Consider the following 21,496-nt stretch of genomic DNA (forward strand, 5'->3'; position numbering starts at 1 on the left):
CTAGTACTGGTAGCTAGGTGTTGCTGCCTCAGGTTGAGGTTCTACGTATCATGATTCTTCCCTTGTACGAGGCTTCTGTAGTTCGTCCTGGATTTTTGATAGAACATATGCTGGTTGATTCGGTGTACTCTTAGTAGACTGCTATTGTTTCGTCTACCTAGTTCTGCTGTTCGGCTTCGCTCTCCCTGTGACACTCCTTGGCTGCCTGATCATAGTTATTCCACTAAGTTGTTAGTAAGGTGATCTTGAGACTCATGCATGCTTAATAAGCTCGCCGATGTGGACTTGAGTACATTCAAGGGTACCTTCATATATTTCTCTACCAAATCAGGCTAATATCGCATTTCCATCTTAATGTCCTCAGGTATGTGTAACAGGGTTACGGACGGGTATAACAATGCTATTCTTTCAGCTACTGTTTGGGTGGCCCTTCTGGCTGTATACGTGTGGTATTGCTATGTATGTCAAGGCTAGCTTTTAGCTAGAAAGAATATATCCCTCTGAAATATCTGGATATGATGCCCCTGAGTAGACAATCTGTTGGACAAATTGGAGAAATCCTTCAAATTGCATAGATGTGGGCATTAAACCCACTTACTGAGTAGGCCTGTCCGACCCCCACTTTGGAGGGGAAAAGGAAAAAAAAAAATCCAAAATTGAATAACCAGAATTTGCCAGCAAATACTAAAAGAGGGCACCAAAGGGCTTTATATCCATTTTATACTAAAAATATATCTACCAGATCGATATGTAGTCTGAAGAGTAGACATGGGTTTGGCCTAAAATCCATTAATGTCCCCACACGACGTCAGCGTTTGTGTTCCGCCGCTAAACACCGCCAACGAATGAGGTACCTTTCTTTCTTCGCACCTCAACCTGTGAATGTTGTGACATTCTTGGTAAATATTGCAGGCACCGGTGACAGTACGTTGCTCCACTACAATAGCAGCTACTTACAACCATTTTGTGCCTAACGCAATATTTAAACGATTGTTGGGAACCGATAGGGTGTTCCTACCAGCTCCCCAGATAGACCTTTCTGGACAGTCACTTCTACCGTCCCCCAATGGCGCAGACAGAAGCTCTCGCTGCAACTCTAGCTGAGCTAAACCTGAATGCACAGGGTCTCAGCGGGCCAGCTTTTGATGAGCGACTTGCAGAAGAACAAAGTGGGCAATATCAGAATCGGGGTCCTCGGCCAAGAGCCCGCCAAAATGCCGAAGATCTTATTAAAGAGCTGGAGGCTGACTTCCTTACTCCATCATCTCAATTTAGCCCTGAGTGGCTGAATCGTCTACAAAGGTTCGAGACACCACTTGCCATATGCCTTGTTTTGTTCGATATCCCACCTTGGCCCTTCCATCCGCTGACAATTCTGCAGACGATGGGATGTGTCGACAGACTACAAGGACCTTTTTGAGGTCGCACCAACCCAAACACGAACTATTGTTCGTTTCGACCGCGAAGGGCTAGAAGGGCGTGTTACTGGCTACCATGAAGTTACGGTTCCTGCCACCAGTACAAATGCAAAGAACTCAACATCTCTGCTTCGTCGACCAGCTGGTCGCGCAGATTTCGTCAGGGGCGCCGCTGGGTTCTTTCCCTTCGCACCAGGTGGACTTGATGGTGTTGAGGCTATTGCTGAATTGGAATCTGAAGCCCAGACAGCAGATGGCTCGAGACCGGGCGGCAAGCAATCTGGCCTTGACCGGATCATTAACTTCGGTGCTGAGGGTGGCCTCCTAGAAGTCGCTCCAGGGTTCAGTCGTGGCCTTAAATTCGAGGTAGCAAAATCAAAAGAAGCTGCTGAGAATGATCAAGAAGTCGAACATGTCCTCCAGCAGGAGGAAGCTGACCTCCCAGTTGAAAAGGACGACACGGCTTCAGATGTTGGAGGAGTGAAGATTGAAGACGACGAGCTGAGCGGAGATGAGGAAGATATAGATTCATTACTGCCGGTTGAGTTCCCAGCACTGGAACCCCGTGCTCCTCTGTTATCAGCTGTCCAGAAGAAGGGTGGCAGGGAATGGGCGCATGTTGTGGATGTTAACAAAGACATTCCCAATTTCAGCGAGCTTGTACCGGATATGGCCAGAGAGTGGCCCTTTGAACTGGACACTTTCCAGAAAGAGGCTGTCTACCATTTGGAGAGCGGTGATTCCGTTTTTGTCGCGGCACATACGTCAGCTGGAAAGACAGTTGTTGCTGAATATGCTATTGCTTTGGCTGCCAAGCATATGACCAAGGCTATCTATACATCTCCCATCAAGGCTCTCAGTAATCAGAAGTTTAGGGATTTTAGGACTACATTTGACGATGTTGGTATCCTTACGGGTGATGTCCAGATCAATCCAGAGGCAAGCTGCCTGATCATGACCACTGAAATCCTCCGAAGTATGCTTTACCGTGGAGCAGATCTGATCAGAGATGTCGAGTTTGTGATCTTTGACGAGGTACATTATGTCAATGATCTCGAAAGAGGTGTCGTTTGGGAAGAAGTGATCATCATGCTTCCTGAACATGTCACACTGATTCTTCTATCTGCTACGGTCCCTAACACCTATGAATTTGCCTCTTGGGTTGGTCGCACGAAGAAGAAGGATATCTATGTTATTTCGACTGCGAAACGACCTGTTCCACTCGAGCACTACTTGTGGGCTGGTAAAGATAAGTTCAAAATCGTTGACTCAAATAAGCGATTCCTCGAAGGCGGTTGGAAAGAAGCAGATAACGTTATCTCTGGCAGAGATAAGATCAAGGCCCAAAAAGCTGCCGAGGCTCAGGCTCAGTCCCAAGCTCAGAGAGGCGGCCAGCAGGGAAGAGGCCGCGGCCAAGCTCCTGGCAGAGGGGGCCCTCGCGGCAATTCGCAGCGTGGAGGTGCCCAACGCGGGGGTGGTGCTCAGCGTGGTAGAGGGCAGCCAGCCAATAGGGGCACCGGGAACATTGCTCGTACAGGAAGAGGTGGTGGACGGACAACAGCTGCACAGGATAAGACTGTCTGGGTACAACTTGTCCAACATCTCCGCAAAGAAAATCTGCTCCCTGGTTGTATTTTCGTGTTCTCCAAGAAAAGATGCGAGGAGAATGCCGATTCACTCTCAAACCAGGATTTCTGTAATGCATCGGAAAAAAGTCTTACCCACATGTTTATCGAAAAGTCACTTACCCGTCTGAAGCCCGAAGATAGGACGCTCCCACAGATACTTCGTCTTCGCGACTTGCTAAGCAGAGGAATTGCTGTTCATCATGGAGGTCTTCTGCCTATTATGAAAGAGATTGTTGAGATCCTGTTCGCAAAATCATTGGTTAAGGTGCTTTTCGCAACGGAGACCTTTGCTATGGGACTGAATCTGCCAACTCGTACGGTGGTTTTCTCAGGGTTCCGCAAACACGATGGTAAAGGATTCAGGGACCTGCTACCGGGTGAATATACCCAGATGGCTGGCCGTGCTGGGCGAAGAGGCCTTGATACTGTCGGCTATGTGATCATTACTAGCACTGGTAAAGACGAAGCGCCTCCTGCCGGTGCTTTGAAGCGGATGATCCTTGGTGAACCAACCAAGCTTCGATCCCAATTTAGGCTTACTTACAATATGATCCTGAACCTTTTGCGTGTTGAGGCTTTAAGGATTGAAGAGATGATCAAGCGCAGTTTTAGTGAAAATGCCACGCAGGCTTTGCTTCCAGAGCATGAGAAGCAGGTTCAACTATCAGAAGCCAGCTTGGCTAAGATCAAGCGTGAACCGTGCGATATCTGTGACATTGATCTCGTGGCTTGTCATAATGCAGCTATGGAGTACGGAAAACTAACAAGTGAGCTGTATGTTGGGTTGCTCGCCTCTCCCGTTGGTAAACGTCTCTTTGTGCCCAAGCGGCTGGTGGTTTACAGAAAGGTACGTTGAGCATCTTAATTACCTGATCTTTATTTCTGAATTTTCCTCAGGATGGTTATCGGACGGCTGGCATTATCGTCCGGGAAGGGGTTGGAGGAGGGCCCACGCCCACCGTACAGATTCTCGAAATCGGCAAACTAGGTGGCAGACGTCATCCAAGTGATATACTTCCCTTCCTTTCTAAATTCCGACATCTGTTCCAGACTCTACCAACCCGTGGAGCTGATATGACCTTGAAAGTTTGCAAGATACCGCTCTCCGATCTGGAGTGTCTCACCAATACCATGGTGAAGTTGACAGGTCCAACATGGTATCTCAATATCAAGAAGGGTGAGTGGAAATTGGCCATATGACTACAAAAAGTGCTAACGAGTTGAAAAAACAGAGGCCATTAAATATGCCGATAAAGAGCTGCACAAATACTGCGCATCATGGACGAGTACCGCTTGGGACGAAATAGATTGGACTCGAATCAAGGAACTGCAGGTGAGGGACATACTAGAAAAGCGACAAGCTCAGGCAACAATTGCCGAGTCCTGCAAATGCTTGCAATGCCCGGACTTCTTGAAACATGTAAGTGAGCACTCTGTTTCCGAAAAGCGGATTAAACATGCTTACATCAAGCAGTTCGAGATGCAACACGATGAATGGCAAGTCAAAGAGAATATTTCGCAGCTGAAGCAATTGATGTCCGATCAAAACCTTCAGCTTTTGCCGGATTATGAGCAACGTATCCAGGTACTGAGAGAACTAGGGTTCATAGATGAACAGTCTCGTGTACAGCTCAAAGGCAAGGTAGCATGTGAGGTAGGTTTGGTAACTCGATGAAAGGGATCGTGGGCTTTTTACTAACAAATGGGTTAGATTCACTCAGCTGATGAGCTTGTCTTGACGGAATTGGTCCTCGAGAACGTCTTAGCTGAATACGAGCCTGAGGAGATTGTTGCACTTCTATCCGCCTTTGTCTTCCAGGAAAAGACCGAGAATGTTCCTACATTGACACCGCGCTTGGAAAAGGGCAAGGAAGCCATCGTTAAGATTTCGGAGAAGGTGAACGACTTCCAAATCCAATACCAGGTCATTCAGTCTAGTGAAGACAGCAATGATTTTGCCAGTCAACCACGATTTGGTCTGGCGGAAGTCGTCTATGAATGGGCTAAGGGGATGTCTTTCAACCGCATCACTGATCTCACCGATGTGATGGAAGGTACCATTGTACGAACCATTACTCGTCTGGACGAAACATGCCGAGAAGTGAAGAACGCGGCGAAGCTGGTTGGAGATCCGTCATTGTATACCAAGATGCAACAGGCACAGGAACTGATCAAGAGGGATGTGATTTTTGCGGCGTCGTTGTATATGTAGTTAGACCGAGAGGTTCAACTAAGGTTCATCACCACGTGGGTGTCAATCTTATTTCATTTTTATTTATTTACATAAAAAAATTGTTTGTCTATTTGTCTGTGTGAATTTCAGATTCAAAAAAGCCCTTTTTCTATTCTCATACAAAGAGGCATGTTAGCAAGGATGTTGAATGGATTACCATAGAGACAGTCGAGAAAATTAATTGCATCCAGCCTTTCTGCCGGCAAAACCGATGGAAACCTTGGGTCCTTAAAGCTAGTCTGGGAATTTTCCTTTCCTTTCCGGGGCAAAATGTTCAGGAGCAGCAAAAAATTCTCTTACCGCGCGTGGCGGCGAGCCTCTGATTAGCTGCCATAGGCGCGGGGCCGGCACCGCTTGAAAATCCACGAGAAAACCAAACCAAACCCAACAAACCCAATGTGCACATTTGCACTTTCTTACTACAACATCTCCCCGCGACATAACTCTCTCGGCCCCTTTCCCTGTCCTACCGGGCCTCTTACTACGTGACGGGGCACTTCTGATTCGGAATACGATTTCTGTTTGCTGGGGGTTTGCTGCTGTTGGTGCGATATGGATGTTACAGCTCTTCGGGACCGCATACAGTCAACGCTCGACCCAAATGCGGATAATCGCCGTCAGGCTGAGATAGATTTAAAATATGTATGTGGAATACTTTTGGATGGATTTGATTCTGGCATATACTCATACCATTATCCGAATATCGTAGGCCGAGACACAGCCCGGCTTTATAAATGCGCTTTTGGATATTTTGCAAGGGGAACAAAATAATGCCGTCCAACTGTCGGGTACGTTTTTGTCAGCCGGATTTTTCCCCCTCCCCTCGCCCTTGCTTCATATCATCTATGAAGTAAAATCTAACACAAAAATGATCTTCTGTAGCCGGTGTTTACTTGAAGAACCGAATTACTCGTGGCTGGTCTTCCGTCGAAGAAAACCCACAGCGCACACCGATTCCAGAGGGGGAGAAACCGGGCTTCCGTGAAAGGTTGATCCCGGCTTTGGTATCAACACCCCCGAACGTTCGCGCACAGCTTGTCCCACTTCTCCAGAAGATTCTCCAGCATGACTTCCCCGAGCAGTGGCCGGGTTTCTTGGATATCACCCTCCAGTTGTTAGGCACCAATGATGCAAGCTCGGTCTATGCTGGTCTGCAGTGTCTGCAGGCTATCTGCCGTGTGTATAGATTCAAGGCTGGTGAGAAGAGGGAGGAGTTTGATAAGATTGTCGAGCATACGTTCCCTCAGCTACTTAACATCGGCTTGAAGCTTGTCGATGAAGAAAGTTTGGAGGCTGCTGAAATGCTCCGAATTGTCGTCAAGTCCTACAAACATGCCATCTATGTGGGTGAACCAGACTTCGGAAACGACAATATGAACATTGGATCGCAGCTGACTGAGGATGTATAGTTCGAGCTCTCGCCGTTCCTGCAAACACATCAAGCGACTGTCGACTGGTGCACACTGTTCCTCAGAATTATCGCCAAGGATCCGCCTGCAAACTCCATGTTGGAATCTAAGGAAGAGAGGGAGCTCAACCACTGGTGGAAGTGCAAGAAGTGGTCCTACGCTAACTTGAACCGTCTCTTTATCAGGTGAGTTTCCTGCGTCGAGAGAGGTTAGCACTTCCTAACTTTTATAGATACGGAAACCCAACTACAATGACCAAGTCGAGCACACCTGATTATACCCAGTACGCCAAGAACTTCATCGCTACTTTCGCCCCGGAAATTCTGAAGGGATATCTGCAGGAAATCGATAAGTGGGTTTCCAAGGGCCAGTGGCTTAGCAACCCTGCCCTCGCCTACACTTTGGTCTACATGGAAGAATGTGTCAAGCCGAAGGCGATGTGGGACCACCTCAAGCCACATATGGACAACTTGGTCGCTCATTTTATCTTCCCCATCCTTTGCCAATCCGACGAGGACATCGAATTGTTCCAGACCGACCCCTCCGAGTATCTCCACCGTAAGCTGAACTACTACGAGGAGGTGTCCGCGCCTGATGTTGCAGCAACGAACTTCCTTGTTGCTCTCACGAAGAACCGCAAGAAGCAGACATTTTCGATCCTTACGTTCGTCAACGGCGTCGTCAGCAAGTATGAAGCTGCTCCGGATGACCAGAAGCTTCCCAGGGAGAAAGAAGGCGCTCTGCGGATGATTGGTTCGTTGGCTTCAGTGATCCTTGGAAAGAAGAGCCCTATTGCGGATCAGGTTGAATACTTCTTTGTCCGTCACGTCTTCCCTGAATTCCGCAGTCCCCATGGCTTCCTCAGAGCTCGCGCATGCGACACTTTGGAGAAGTTTGAGCAGCTCGACTTCCAAGATCCGAACAACCTTATGATCATCTATCGCAATATCCTTGAATCGATGACTGATCCTGAACTTCCTGTAAGGGTTGAAGCGGCCCTTGCTTTGCAACCCCTCATCCGCCACGATATCATTCGCACTTCGATGCAGCAGAACATTCCTCAGATCATGCAGCAGCTTCTCAAACTTGCCAATGAGGTCGATGTGGATGCCTTGGCCAACGTTATGGAAGATTTCGTTGAAGTTTTCTCTGCTGAGCTCACTCCATTCGCTGTGGCATTGAGTGAGCAGCTCCGTGACACATACATGCGTATTGTTGGTGAACTTTTGGAAAGAAACGCCACGAAGGGTGATGATGAATATGGTGACTTCTTGGATGATAAAAGTATCACTGCCCTGGGTGTCTTGCAAACTATTGGAACCCTCATTCTCACCCTGGAGAGCACCCCTGATGTCCTACTGCACCTTGAAACTATCCTCATGCCTGTAATCAGCATTACGCTTGAGAATAAGCTATATGACCTCTACAACGAAATCTTTGAGATTATCGACAGTTGCACCTTTGCGTCTAAGTCCATCTCGCCCACTATGTGGCAAGCATTCGAGCTTATTCACAAGACCTTCAAAGCGGGCGCGGAATTGTACCTGGAGGACATGCTGCCTGCACTTGACAATTATGTCGCATATGGCTCTCAGATGATGGTTCAGAATCCGGCGTACCTGGCAGCTGTTGTTAGTATGGTCGAAGACATCTTCCGCGATGAGAAGGTTGGTGGTGTGGACCGGATCTGCGGTTGCAAGCTAGCAGAGACTGTGATGCTGAACCTGCGTGGCGGCATTGACCAATACATTCCTCTGTTCATTGAGTTGCCTATGCGCGTGCTCGACGCTGACGAGGCAAAGACCAAGTCCTACCGCATCCATCTTATTGAGATGGTAATTAACGCTATCTACTATAACCCTCTTCTCAGTCTTCAAGTTCTGGAGGCTAAGGGCTGGACAAACAAGTTCTTCAGCGCCTGGTTCTCCAACATCGACAACTTCCGCAGAGTTCATGACAAGAAGCTCTCCATTGCAGCAATCACCTCACTTCTGACATTGAATGCTGGTGATGTTCCCGTGAGCGTACAGCAAGGTTGGCCTAGGTTGCTTCAGGGAGTGACCAGACTTTTCCAGACACTGCCTGCTGCGCTTAAGAGTATGTTGCTTCCCTACCATCGTTGAGATATCAAACTTACCCTGTACAGGCCGCGAAGATGCAACTAAAGAGTCAGACTTTGCCTTCGAGGACGAGGATGACGAAGGTGATGAGGACAACGACTGGGATGGAGAAGTTGAGTGGACCGATCAAGATGAGACCGAGGGTGGCCCTGAGGGCGATGTCCAAGATGAGAGTGCCGCATACCTTGATTTCTTGAATAAAGAGGTGAGCTATCCCATGCATTAACGCAGTTGAACCTCATTGACTGACTGGATACTTAGGCCCAGAAGTTCGGCTCCTTTGCGGATGATGATGAGGATGACTTGGACGAGGAAAGCCTACTCGAGACGCCATTGGACAAGGTCGAGCCATATGGCCTGTTTAAGCACGTCTTCATGGGTATGTATCATTCATTCTCCAGGCTTCGAAACGCCGTTAGCTTACTGTGTTACAGGTCTTCAGCAGGAACAGCCACAGCTCTATGAGAACTTAACGAAGATCTTGACTGCAGAGGAGCAGCAAGTGCTGCAGGCTGTCTTCCATGAAGCCGACGCCAAGGCTTTGGCTGCTGCCAATGCGGAAGCTGCTGCAGCGGGGATCCAGACCAACGGAAATTAGAAATATAAAAGAACTTAAAGAAGCCAACAGGTCGACGAAATGAACCAGTTGACTTCTGTTGGATGCCGATGACGATATAAAAGATGCTAATCCAGTTTGAATGTCTGTTTTGGAGCAGCTTTCACCTTTTGAAATATCTCAGGTCGCCGGTCTAGTGGAGCGACAGGCTGGATACGCTATAACGCCTTTTTCTTTTATTTCTTTTGTTGTTTAGATCATTTCCTTTTTCTTGACGCAATCACTACGGCTGTCTATGGTTGTCGTTTCTCCGAATGTCCCCAAAAGTCTTCTCTTCACTATTCCTCATTCCAATTGTACTCCACGCATTTACAAACACTGATATCCCCAATTAATTCCGTCAGTTGACCGATGCCCACGTTCAGATGACCAGAATCATCCAAATTCATGCTCGGAGATGATCCAAGACAGTCAGTCTTAAAGAAAGAAATGTCAAAACGAGCCGGAAACCATCTCCGGAGCGGATTCAATACTTATTCACCCGATTCTCGCATGTTACATAGATCACGTGGTATGATAAATAAACAGAACAAACAACGTGACGTATGACGCCATCGCAATCTCCATCCAGACATGAACCAGGTAAACATTTGATATTGCACAAACTTCCGAGTTCATGGCCTGGATCTCATGTAGTACGCCTTTCACGGCGTAAGATGCTCTGCTAAATGCCAAAACTCAGGACCATCGAAGATAATGTCCCTCAAGATCAGATACTAGCCAACTAGCAACACCGATGTACACCATTACCACTCACATCCAAACCCAGCAGTGGAACCAGATACCACCAGACAGACGTCATGATGATGATACAACTATGGCATCATGGAGCCCAGGTCCTAAAGACAGTTACTTAAACACCAAATTCTCACCTCCCAGTTCTGTCCTTCCAGCCAACAAATCCCCCCGATTCATCCTACCGACCAAAGAATTCAAAATCCAGGCACAGTATGCAACCCCTTTCCATCCTAAATGCCTGCAAAATCTAACCCTATAACCTTCGCAGAATACCTCCACATAACTCCCTCTATTTTTGTACACTCGAACATCAAAAAATGTCCGCCCCCAACTCCGGCCGTCAGTCTCCTCCCCCCGAGCGCCAAACTGGCGCCCAGCAACAGGACCCCGTTGCTTCGGGACACACCCAGCATGGTATCCATGGTGGTTCGAAGGGAGCCTCCGAGGACACTAAGTTCCATGGACTCAGTAGCAACCCAAAACATATTTTGGAGGATATTGAGGCGAAGAAGTTTTCGAAGGGACCGGGGAATTAATGGACTGGTTGACCTTTCATTGTGAATGGGTTTGTCATGTGTAATGTGGGTTACATATATGTAAATTTCATGTTTGGGTTACTTTTACAGTGAATATATTGAATAACTGGGTTAGAAAGACTTGTTTCTTTACTTTCTTCCTTTTTTATCTTTTCTCCATGTGGCTATGTGTGCAGTTTTTTTTAAGAAAGCTTCTTAAGTCTGGTTCCATTGTAAGTGTGCGTAAGGTACTCAATTCATTGCACTTCGGTCACATATGTTTAATCTGTACCATGTCTACTTTTTCTGTGATTTGTAAGTCTTGTATGAATCGTTATTTGTGTAGACCATTGCATTGGTATTCTGCAGTTGGGTACTAAGCACAGTGGTATTCGAAGAATAACTGATTAGAATAGTAGCTATTTGACAAAAGCCTGTTCCAGACAGCCTGTTCAAAAATGCGCACCAGAATACAGGAGACAGCGGCAGAACAAATCAGAAAGCATCCCAGTTTGATTTCAGTACATCATAATTCATTAAGCCTTAGGTTCGGCGGGAGCCGCGGTTCCAGCGGGCTGGTTCGCCACAGGAGCAGGTTCGGCAGGGGCCGCAGGAGCCGCAGGGGCAGCAGCTACGGGAACGGCACCGGAGGCCTCTGCACCGCCGGCAGCCGGGGTCTCACCCTCATGAGTGCTCTTACCACTCTTCAGGTCTGCCAAGCGCCTGGCCTCGGTGTGGATGTCCCGCACCTGTTTATCGGTCTGGGCATAGAAATCGCGAAGCTTTCGACCCGATGGTGTACCAAGAGCTTTTTCGAAGTATGAGTGGAGACCGTGCCAACCAGTGGCAGCCTTGTCACTCAGCTTGTAGCTTTCATCAATTCCTCTGGCGCGGTCCGTGGCTTTGTACTTCTGATCAAAGTTGGTCAGAGCCGAAGTGAAGCGGCTAGAGAAACCGTGCTTCTGGTCGAGGGTAATAGCCTTCTGGATCGCGTTGTCGCTCAATACATAGCCGTGAGCAAGGTACTCGGCGAAAATTCGGGACTTGGGCTTGTCTTCCTGCGCGATTTCATGGTGGTTCTCGTCCCTAGCCTCTCCTGCACTAGCTGCCTGGGAACCGGCGATGTCGTCGAGAGTCTGGGCAGCCTGGACGTGCACTGCAGAACCTCCCAGCTGTGTCTGATCCAGAAGCAAGGCAGTCTTGGCAGCTCTAAAGTCATCGTCAGTGTATTTCATTCAAGGTCGTCTTTCGAAGCTTGCATAGGCGGGCTATAAGTGTCGACGATCTAGTGCGGGGTAAAACTTACGCTTCCTTCTCAAAAGTCACTGTGGCAGACTTGGGAGCATCTGGCTCACCAGAGACGGGGGTCACGGAGATGGAGGTAATCTTGCCACTATACAGTGGTCAGTCGCGTCCAAGGCCTGGAGATATAAGGAGTGCATTCTTACCAGAAGCTAAAGAAGTCCTGGACTTCCTTCTCGGAAGTGTTGGGCGCGATGCCCGAGACATGGACTGTGCTGCGTTCAGACATGGTGACGATGGGATGTGACTTTAGGTGGAAGATATATCAGGATCGGTGTATCAATAGAGGCACAATTGAAAAAATGGAGAGGTATGAAATAGTTGCCCAGGGGAGATCAATTCAGGAGTATTTATTTTGGCGATCCAGTCGAGCCACAGATGACGTGTGGGAGAGGGGCAGGTTGCACAGCCACAGTGGGGAGTCGTCATCAACATGTGACGGCGAGTAACTATGATGTGGATGGCTGGTGCTAGAAGGCAGAAGTATTTTCCGTTGAAAGAAAAAATAGTATGGCTATTTTTGAATAGCGGGTCGGCGGGTAATAGCAATTTGGGTAGAAGGAAAGGGTAAGAATGCGAGCGAAAGCAAGTAGACTAAGCACTTATCGAAAGCCATTACCTGCTCCTGGATCCATCTAGGACCCTCGTCCCTAACTAAACAGATAATCACTCAACAATAGCAAGGTCTCTCCGCTGGCTCAGTTGGTACCATCCACTGTTGTTACAGAAGTTTTATCCAATTCATCTGTAATAGCCGCAATGGATCCGGATGCTACTTGAGCTGTCGCATCCGGCTCCCGTTCGCGATGTTTTCGAAGAACGAGCTCGAGATCTCGAACACGCCGCCGGAGTCCTTCGTTTTCCCGTTTGAGTATCTCCAATTCCCCTCGTTGCCGTGCTATCTCATCCGGGCGGGATATAGAAGTAGTTCGTGACCGTTGTTGAGAGAGCGAGTTACGATGGGGGTACGGGTGCTGTCCGGAGACATAATTCGAGAATTGGTCACCTTGTGATTGCTGTGCTGATGCAGGAGATAGTGGAAGCGTTCCTTCTGACTGTCGTGAAGAGGTAAACGACGGCTCTCGACTCCGACCCGGACGAGAAGACGATAAAGGAACTTCTCGCGATGGAGTGATCGCAGCACCGCTTCCTGCTCTTGAGCCCAGGACGGCTGGGATGTATGAGGAGCTCAGACTTGATGAGGATCGGTGGCGCCGTGATGCAGTGGAATGCACTGAGGAAGATAAGTAAGAGGAAGCCTGTAGGGTATCTAACGGGTCATTGAGGGTGGTAGATGTTGAGGAAGTTGTCGATGCTACAGAGGCTGTTTGTTGTCGTAAGAGGGACAGCTCTCTTGATAGACGATTAACCTTTGAGCTCAAATCAGTACGGATCTGCGACGTCATGGGCTGCGAAAAATAAATACCATTGCTTCTTGTTCTTGTTCAAGCATTGAGTGGATGTCGGACGGCGTAAGAGGCTTTGGATGTCTCAGTGGGCCTTGATGTAGTTCAGCTGGGGTGTTCCAATCTAAAGAGAAAAGTGGCAGCTTACCGGAAGCCGATCTCACGCTACCATGATCATTGCCTCCAGGCCCAGAACTCCCTGTATATACAACCGGCGCAAGTGGGAGAGCAGGAGGATTCATTACTTGCGACGGGCGTCGAGAAGAGATGGCTGGCGGCATAGTGGCTGGTTGTATCGCTGTTGCAGCTCGGGGCCGTGATCTTGGAGTAGAAATGGACACGGAGGCCAAGTCTGGTGCCATTCTTCAAAGGATTATGATGGATCACGGAATTGGAAGGGGTAGAAAGAGGACAAGAAAGTTGAATGATGAATTCGTTCAAGTAGAAGCGAAGGGGTGGATATTACCGTCCGAGAAGAAAAGAGCAAGTAGACTGACTATATAGGAAAGTTGACGACAAGAGAAATCCCCTCCCCCCTTGATTGAGATTCCAAAGGGTCAAAGCATACCAAACCCCAAAACCACTCTTAAAACTGCAGAAGAACAAATTCCCAGCCAAATACCTTAGTAACAGTGTGCATGCATGAGACCTATCAACAATGTAACATGATCGAGCTCTGGCAATGTTTTCTGCCTGTCTGACGATGGAAGAAGTTCGTGTAAGAGTTAGGATTCTATAATTCTCCTCCGGAACCGAAGCTTTACTTAATCACTCATTGGCACTAAACAATGAAATGACAAGGACGAAGGATCCCTTGAAACCGTTGCCCGAAGATCCGAACCATCATATTATTGCTTTTGGTTGGTTGCCAAAACCCACTAATATGGAGCGTAACCTTTGTTTACGATCAAGTATCTGCTGAGTACGTACATAGAAGAGGGGCACAGTGGTGCCGGTGTCTATTTTAGTGAGTATGGCCTTACTGCTAATATTAGACAACCAAAGTTGGTGATTCTCAAATCCATTGATGTATATATTTTTTGTTTGCCTTTTCCTTTCTTGAGCATGTTGAAACCAACCGCACATCTACGAGGCGAGAAGGCTTCTTAATTTAGAATAATTCGCCTCACGCCGTATCGCTCCACACCGACCCCATACAAATTTAATAAGTTTATACGAATGTGTACTGTCATTCTGTATACAGCAAACACCCGAAACCTTGGCCACCAATCACGTGAATCCCTGAGCCATGGGCATTGGCTTACCTAATGCCGAGGGGGATCATCAAACAAACAAGAGAAACAAACTTGAATCCGGGGTAGTTATTAGATATCATATCAGGATTCAGAGGACTGTCAACAGGAATTTAGTTCCACCTCGACGTTTCAGATTCGGCGCTGGACCTCCACCGCCCATAGTACCTACTCCCATTCATGGCCCATCCTAATGACGACTCCGCTATCCCTGCGCACATTCCGGCCTTCGCAAAGCCGCTTGCTCCTTACATCAAAAGTCGCCAGGAAGCCCTACGCATCCGACAAGTCCTAACCTCCTACCTCCGATCACAAATTACATTTGCCGATGATAATCCAGATTATCCAAATATCCATGCCCGATCTCACCTCTCGTTATGCGTACCTCAAGATGCTGTTGTCGATGTGAAGCGTATTCCGTCAGAATTGACGGGATTAAGAAAGGAATACCTACAAGCATTGCAGGCAAATGTGAATGCAAGAAAGGAGTACCGTTTGGTATCCGAGAGGTATACTTCCAGGAAGCCACAGGGTCAACCTAATGGTGGCATCGACACACATCCCGTTGATCCCAACCCAGAACTCCAAGCTTATCTTGAACTGCTCCGTGACCGTCGCCGACTTGCGAAGCTCCAAGTTTTTCAGCATTATCTGGAAGAGCTAAAGAAACGAGATATAATGAAACCGGAGGACTTCGATAGCGTAGTTTATCGCAGCCAACAGTCCGCCCCGCCGCCAGATTTGGACGAGGGTCAAAATGGTTGCACCTCCGAGGATGGAATTGAGGGCTTGATGCATAATCTTGAAAGGGCCGTGGTACGCGCGAGAAATCAGCTAGAGAGAGAAAAGAAGCTACTCGAGGAGCTGAAGGCGCAGCACGAGGCCGAGGATGGTTCTGACAATGATGGTATTGCCTCTGGCGCGAAGGCCACTGCACTACAGCAAACCCGAGATGTCTTGGTACAATGGGTCGAGGAAAAGCTGGTGAGTGTTGGGAATAATGAGGATGACCCTGTGCAGGAGTTGCCTCCCGAGGAAATCGAGAAGTCGGCCCGTTTGCTGGAAGACCAGAAAGCACAGATCGCAGAACAATATGCCGCCTACGTTGATGCTCGCAAGCGTCTCCTTGATGCAGCCTCTAGGGCGTGCCAACCCATTGGTACCAGCTCTGCGACACCTGAAAGTCGCCCTACCGAGAAACGAAAACCTACTCCCGAGGAAACGCCAACGTTAGAGACAGTGGATGTCCTATCTTTCGCTGATGAACAACTCCTCCCACTTTCAAAATGCCAACGGGCGCTAGCTCTACAGAAATTCTACCTGACCGGAACTCTCGCAAAAGAAAAATCCACGACTCTGCGCATCCTTAATCGGCTGAGTGATGAAAGTCACCTTCTTCCGGAATACCCTATGCTTGCTCGACAGCCACGATTTAAACATGCGGCTGCGGCTGTAAACGCCCGCCATGCTAGTATGCCAGTGGAGCCAGTTAAACCAGATGAGGTTGTTGCACTAGCTGAAGCATGGGCCTTTGCATCGGAAGCGGCAGGGACGAGTGAACGGGAAAATGTGGAACGCAACCTGGACGAAGGCATCGAAACCGCCCAAGAAGCGGAGCAGGTTTTGCAAGAAGTCTACGATATATTGAACCAGGATCAAGAGGGGGTTTTGCGGAACAAGGTAGATCAAGATGAGGCAGAGCCATCCAAGTCGCGCGCGAGACCAAGGGCTAAAGGACCATGGTCTAAGCTTGACGGACAAATAGGAGCTATAGAATGATAGAGGCATTAGATGGAATAAGCTAGTCGCAACCCTGAACTAAGAAAGTACATCTGATCTTGTCAAGAAATCATGATTCGATAGGAAATAATTGCAGGGATGGACTTTTGGCAATGTATGCCAACATTGGTTCCAGGAGATAACGTGGGGACTCCGAATGCCGGTGTTCCCGTGCTTAGCTGCCATTAGCGCGGTAGCGAGCGCCCTGTACGGAGTAGCGGAGACACCATTCAACTGATAGAATCCTGCAAAGAGGGCTGATCTGCAATTTAGTCAAAAATTTTTTGTGCGAGGATTTGCAGCCATTCACCATGGTTTTCAGAGCCATTGAGGGGAGGATTTGGCTGGTCAACCATGCCATTGATGGTGACGATCAATCCCAATGGGTCATGATAAATTATAATCTCCAATATCTCAGACGGCATTATGAGTTATCATTATTCAAGATCCAGAGTCCCCATACCCGGTTCTCCATAGTAGGCCATTGACTCATACAACTAGGCGGAAAGGAGTTAGCGCCGCCAGGAACTAGAGTGTCTAGTGTCTTTTGCAGCTCTGGTCTTTATGATCTCCTGCACTTACCGCAGCCCTAGGATAGACCGCTGATTGGCGGCAGTATCAGGCGGTGACTCTTCTGCAACCCGATAGGGAAAAGAAACAGAGAAAAAAGACAAAAAAAGCTGATGGCTCCGCACACCGGAGCTCTTATCGGCCTGGAGGTTGGGGCATTTTCGCGTTTTCGGGGGTTCCATGTCGTCTATCCTGGTTTCTGGTGTCTCCAGAAGTGCTCACTGTAGTGCATTGACTCATCGCCCTACCAAGACCTTTTTAACCTTTTTTTTCCTCCCTCCTTCCTTTCTTTATCTTCTTCCCCTCTGACTACTCCATTTTCTCCCCAACTCCCTGGCCATTCATCCCGTTCTTTCTTTAGTCCTCCCCTGTCGACTGGGTGTGTGGCATAAAGTGGGATAACAGGGTGCCAAAAAGGCAGACTCATACAGCCCAACGGCAGTAGAGTCCATACATCGTCTTCCTTGGATATTTCCGGGAATTGACCCTTAGAGATCCCCCTTTCCCTTCCCATACTGTGCGCAATGGTTCTCTCTACTCGTTGCGGGCAGGCCACGGCCTCCCTTCTGCGTCAGCGTTGCCTGGCTGAATCTCGCCGATCCACACTTGCTCTGCGCCCATTTTCCTCCCAAACTACGGCCCATTCGGCGGCATCGAGTCTGCGGTTGCAGCAGAAGACCCCTTCGCCATGGAGGCCACAGCAGCTTCGCTCCTTCTCTAGTGCTATTAGCCGCCTGGCGTCGGAGTCGACAAATGCTCCCTCTGCTGAAAGCTACCTTGCCAGTGGCATCGTAAAGCCAGGTCGCAATCTGGTCGATGTGAAGAAGGTCCTTGTGATCGGTAGCGGTGGTCTGAGTATCGGACAGGCTGGAGAGTTTGACTATTCCGGTAAGTCATAGAGTCCAGTATATATGTATTATCCAAAACGGCCTCGACTGTCATCTATTCATTGTACCAATTGAACAATCTCTGCATTCGTGCAAGTAACTATTGAACCTTGGCACGAGGGGATTGTATCAAATGGTTGGAATGTTGTGCCTTACTAACGGTAACTGATGTTGGTTTTCGAATATTATAGGCTCCCAGGCTCTGAAGGCTCTTAAGGAAGCTGGAGTGGAGTCCGTTTTGATCAACCCTAATATCGCAACGATCCAAACCGATCACAAGCTCGCAGATGAAGTTTACTACCTTCCAGTTACTCCTGAATATGTCACATACGTCATTGAGAGGGAAAGGCCGGACGCTATCTTCCTTTCCTTCGGTGGACAGACCGCTCTGAACCTGGGTGTGCAGATGAACCGCATGGGTATCTTCGAACGCTATGGCGTGAGAGTTCTGGGAACGAGCATCAAGACTCTGGAGACTAGCGAGGACCGTGATCTTTTCGCCAAGGCACTGAACGAGATCAACATTCCTATTGCCGAGTCTATTGCTGTCAACACTGTTGACGAGGCCTTGAAGGCCGCCGAGGAAGTTGGATACCCCATTATCGTCCGTTCCGCATATGCTCTTGGTGGTTTGGGTTCTGGATTTGCCAACAACGCCGAAGAATTGAGGAACCTGGCATCCCGCTCTTTGACCCTTGCTCCTCAGATTTTGGTCGAGAAGTCCCTCCGAGGCTGGAAGGAGGTTGAGTATGAAGTTGTACGTGATGCTGACAACAACTGTATCACCGTTTGCAACATGGAGAACTTTGACCCCCTGGGTATCCATACTGGTGATAGTATTGTCGTTGCTCCCAGTCAGACTTTGTCCGATGAGGAGTACCACATGCTTCGTACGGCTGCCATTAAGATCGTCCGCCACTTGGGTGTTGTTGGTGAATGTAACGTGCAGTATGCCTTGCAACCCGATGGCTTGGACTACCGTGTGATCGAGGTCAACGCTCGTCTCTCGCGTTCTTCCGCCCTGGCATCTAAGGCTACCGGTTACCCTCTTGCCTACACCGCTGCGAAGATCGGACTGGGCCATACTCTGCCCGAGCTTCCCAATGCTGTGACGAAGACTACCACCGCGAACTTCGAGCCTAGCTTGGATTACATTGTTACCAAGATCCCCCGGTGGGACTTAAGCAAGTTCCAGCATGTCAACCGGGATATTGGAAGCGCTATGAAGTCGGTCGGTGAGGTCATGGCCATTGGTCGTACTTTCGAAGAATCTTTCCAGAAGGCTATCCGTCAAGTTGACCCTCAATTCCTTGGTTTCCAGGGTGACAAGTTCGAAAACTTGGACGAAGTCTTGCAGAACCCTACCGATCGCCGTTGGTTGGCTGTCGGCCAGGCTATGCTCCACGAGAACTACTCGGTGGATAAGGTTCATGAACTGAGCAAGATTGACAAGTGGTTCCTTTACAAGCTTCAGAACCTCGTTGACTGCCAGAATGAGATTAAGGAAATTGGCAGCCTCTTCGGAATCCAGAAGGAGACCATGCTCAAAGCGAAGAAGCTTGGTTTCTCTGACAAGCAGATCTCCCTCCTTGTCGGAGCATCCGAGGACGATGTCCGTGCTCGCAGAAAGAGCTTCGGTATCACCCCATGGGTCAAGAAGATCGATACTCTTGCTGCTGAGTTCCCTGCAGACACTAACTACCTATACACTACCTATAACGCTACTTCCCATGATGTCACTTTCGATGACCATGGTATTATCATCCTGGGAAGCGGTGTCTACCGTATTGGAAGCTCTGTCGAGTTCGACTGGTGTGCAGTTAACGCCACCCTTTCTCTCAGGAACATGGGCAAGAAGACCGTTATGATCAACTACAACCCTGAGACCTACTCTACCGATTTCGACACTGCTGACAAGCTCTACTTCGAAGAACTCAGCTACGAGCGTGTCATGGATATCTACGAACTTGAGACTGCCAGCGGCGTCGTTGTGTCTGTCGGTGGCCAGCTGCCACAGAACATTGCCCTTCGCCTGCAGGAGACCGGTGGCGCCCACGTTCTTGGTACTGACCCTGTTGATATTGACAAGGCTGAGGACCGTCACAAGTTCTCTTCGATCCTGGATAGCATTGGTGTCGACCAGCCTGCCTGGAAGGAACTCACCTCGGTTGCTGAGGCAGAGCGTTTCGCCGAGTCTGTTGGCTACCCTGTCCTGGTTCGCCCCAGTTATGTCCTGTCTGGTGCTGCCATGAACGTCATCTATAGCCAGGATGAGCTCAAGGAGAAGCTTCTTAATGCTAGTGCTGTTTCCCCTGACCACCCTGTCGTCATCACCAAGTTCATCGAAGGCGCCCAGGAAATCGATGTCGATGCCGTCGCTTCGAATGGTAAGCTCCTGTTGCATGCCGTCAGTGAGCACGTTGAGCCAGCTGGTGTTCACTCTGGTGATGCCACTCTTGTTCTTCCCCCCGCCTATCTCGATGAGTCGGTCATGGGCCGCGTCAAGGAGATTGCTGAGAAGGTTGCTAAGGCCTGGAACATCACTGGTCCTTTCAACATGCAGATTATCAAGGCCGACCAGGAAGGTGCCCAGCCTGAGTTGAAGGTTATTGAGTGCAACCTGCGTGCTTCCCGTTCCTTCCCCTTCGTTAGCAAGGTTCTGGGCACCAACTTCATTGATACTGCCACCAAGGCCCTTGTTGGCCGTGACGTTCCTGAGCCTGTAGACCTCATGTCAGAGAAGCGTGACTACGTTGCCACTAAGGTCCCTCAGTTCAGCTGGACTCGTCTTGCTGGTGCTGACCCCTTCCTTGGCGTTGAGATGTCCAGTACTGGTGAGATTGCTTGTTTCGGTAAGGACTTGGTTGACGCCTACTGGGCATCCCTCCAGTCCACCATGAACTTCCGTGTCCCTGAGCCCGGCGAGGGTATCCTTCTTGGTGGTGACATCAATAACCCTGCTTTGGCCAAGATTGTTGAATATCTTCAGCCATTGGGCTACAAGTTCTTTGCCGCTAGCCCCGCTGTTAAGGATCACATCGAATCCACTGCCAAGGAAGATGTTTCCGTGCAGGCGATCGAGTTCCCTAAGAAAGACAAGCGTGCACTGCGCGAGGTCTTCGAGAAGTATAACATCCGTGGTACCTTTAACCTTGCTAAGACCCGTGGCAAGACCCTGCTTGATGAGGACTACGTCATGAGACGTAACACTGTTGACTTCGGTGTTCCTCTGTTTATGGAGACCAAGGTATGTTAAACACACGATGTCTTTGCCTGCTTTTCATCGATGCTAATTATGTTCCTTTGCAGACTGCTCTCCTCTTTGCCCAGGCCATGAGCGAGAAGCTGCCCCGTGCTGAGGGTATTCCTTCTGAGGTCCGCAGCTGGTCTGAGTTCGCCGGCGGCAAGCTTCTGTAAATCAGCATGGCGATCCTATAACAAAAGTTTTTGTCAACTTAATAATCACCTGATGTTGTTATTTTTTTTCAAGGCACGGAATAACCGTCTGGTTTGGCGTAGTGGAGAAGGCTCTACTCTACATTGATAGACTTTTTATTTGGCCTTGACAAGGGCCGTCTTTGGCGGGAAAGGCGGCCATGCTCATGTACTTCGGTGGAACTTC

General features: G+C 48.9%; 7 protein-coding genes across 7 annotated transcripts; 5 read left to right on the top strand and 2 right to left on the bottom strand.

Moving 5' to 3' along the window:
• Positions 1-1,066: 1,066 nt before the first annotated feature.
• On the top strand, positions 1,067-5,258 carry ABOM_011106 (SKI complex RNA helicase subunit SKI2; the record flags this gene model as incomplete). Its single annotated transcript, XM_022538234.1, has 5 exons — positions 1,067-1,302; positions 1,382-3,893; positions 3,944-4,223; positions 4,279-4,700; positions 4,758-5,258. 5 exons carry the CDS (start codon positions 1,067-1,069, stop codon positions 5,256-5,258), a joined length of 3,951 nt encoding a protein of 1,316 aa, XP_022383958.1.
• A 573-nt stretch (positions 5,259-5,831) lies between these two features.
• On the top strand, positions 5,832-9,406 carry ABOM_011107 (putative nonsense-mediated mRNA decay protein (Nmd5); the record flags this gene model as incomplete). The annotated part of the gene is made up of 8 exons (XM_022538235.1): positions 5,832-5,921; positions 5,989-6,067; positions 6,162-6,622; positions 6,689-6,873; positions 6,921-8,785; positions 8,835-9,013; positions 9,070-9,187; positions 9,243-9,406. The coding sequence occupies 8 exons, from the start codon at positions 5,832-5,834 to the stop codon at positions 9,404-9,406; spliced, it is 3,141 nt and encodes a 1,046-aa protein (XP_022383959.1).
• Positions 9,407-10,040: 634 nt separating this feature from the next.
• Positions 10,041-10,698, top strand: ABOM_011108 (uncharacterized protein; the record flags this gene model as incomplete). Its single annotated transcript, XM_022538236.1, has 2 exons — positions 10,041-10,075; positions 10,431-10,698. The coding sequence occupies 2 exons, from the start codon at positions 10,041-10,043 to the stop codon at positions 10,696-10,698; spliced, it is 303 nt and encodes a 100-aa protein (XP_022383950.1).
• Positions 10,699-11,213: 515 nt separating this feature from the next.
• vip1 (putative actin cytoskeleton protein (VIP1)) lies at positions 11,214-12,208 on the bottom strand (the record flags this gene model as incomplete). The annotated part of the gene is made up of 3 exons (XM_022538237.1): positions 11,214-11,886; positions 11,984-12,070; positions 12,126-12,208. 3 exons carry the CDS (start codon positions 12,206-12,208, stop codon positions 11,214-11,216), a joined length of 843 nt encoding a protein of 280 aa, XP_022383951.1.
• Positions 12,209-12,677: 469 nt separating this feature from the next.
• ABOM_011110 (uncharacterized protein) lies at positions 12,678-13,666 on the bottom strand (the record flags this gene model as incomplete). The annotated part of the gene is made up of 3 exons (XM_022538238.1): positions 12,678-13,349; positions 13,406-13,479; positions 13,534-13,666. 3 exons carry the CDS (start codon positions 13,664-13,666, stop codon positions 12,678-12,680), a joined length of 879 nt encoding a protein of 292 aa, XP_022383945.1.
• A 1,152-nt stretch (positions 13,667-14,818) lies between these two features.
• On the top strand, positions 14,819-16,417 carry ABOM_011111 (uncharacterized protein; the record flags this gene model as incomplete). Its single annotated transcript, XM_022538239.1, has 1 exon — positions 14,819-16,417. One exon carries the CDS (start codon positions 14,819-14,821, stop codon positions 16,415-16,417), a length of 1,599 nt encoding a protein of 532 aa, XP_022383944.1.
• Positions 16,418-17,511: 1,094 nt separating this feature from the next.
• ABOM_011112 (carbamoyl-phosphate synthase (glutamine-hydrolyzing) CPA2) lies at positions 17,512-21,291 on the top strand (the record flags this gene model as incomplete). The annotated part of the gene is made up of 3 exons (XM_022538240.1): positions 17,512-17,875; positions 18,066-21,121; positions 21,184-21,291. 3 exons carry the CDS (start codon positions 17,512-17,514, stop codon positions 21,289-21,291), a joined length of 3,528 nt encoding a protein of 1,175 aa, XP_022383943.1.
• Positions 21,292-21,496: the final 205 nt, after the last annotated feature.

The sequence above is a fragment of the Aspergillus bombycis genome, assembly GCF_001792695.1.
Source record: "Aspergillus bombycis strain NRRL26010 chromosome Unknown contig00153, whole genome shotgun sequence".
Taxonomy (NCBI): Eukaryota; Fungi; Ascomycota; class Eurotiomycetes; order Eurotiales; family Aspergillaceae; genus Aspergillus; species Aspergillus bombycis.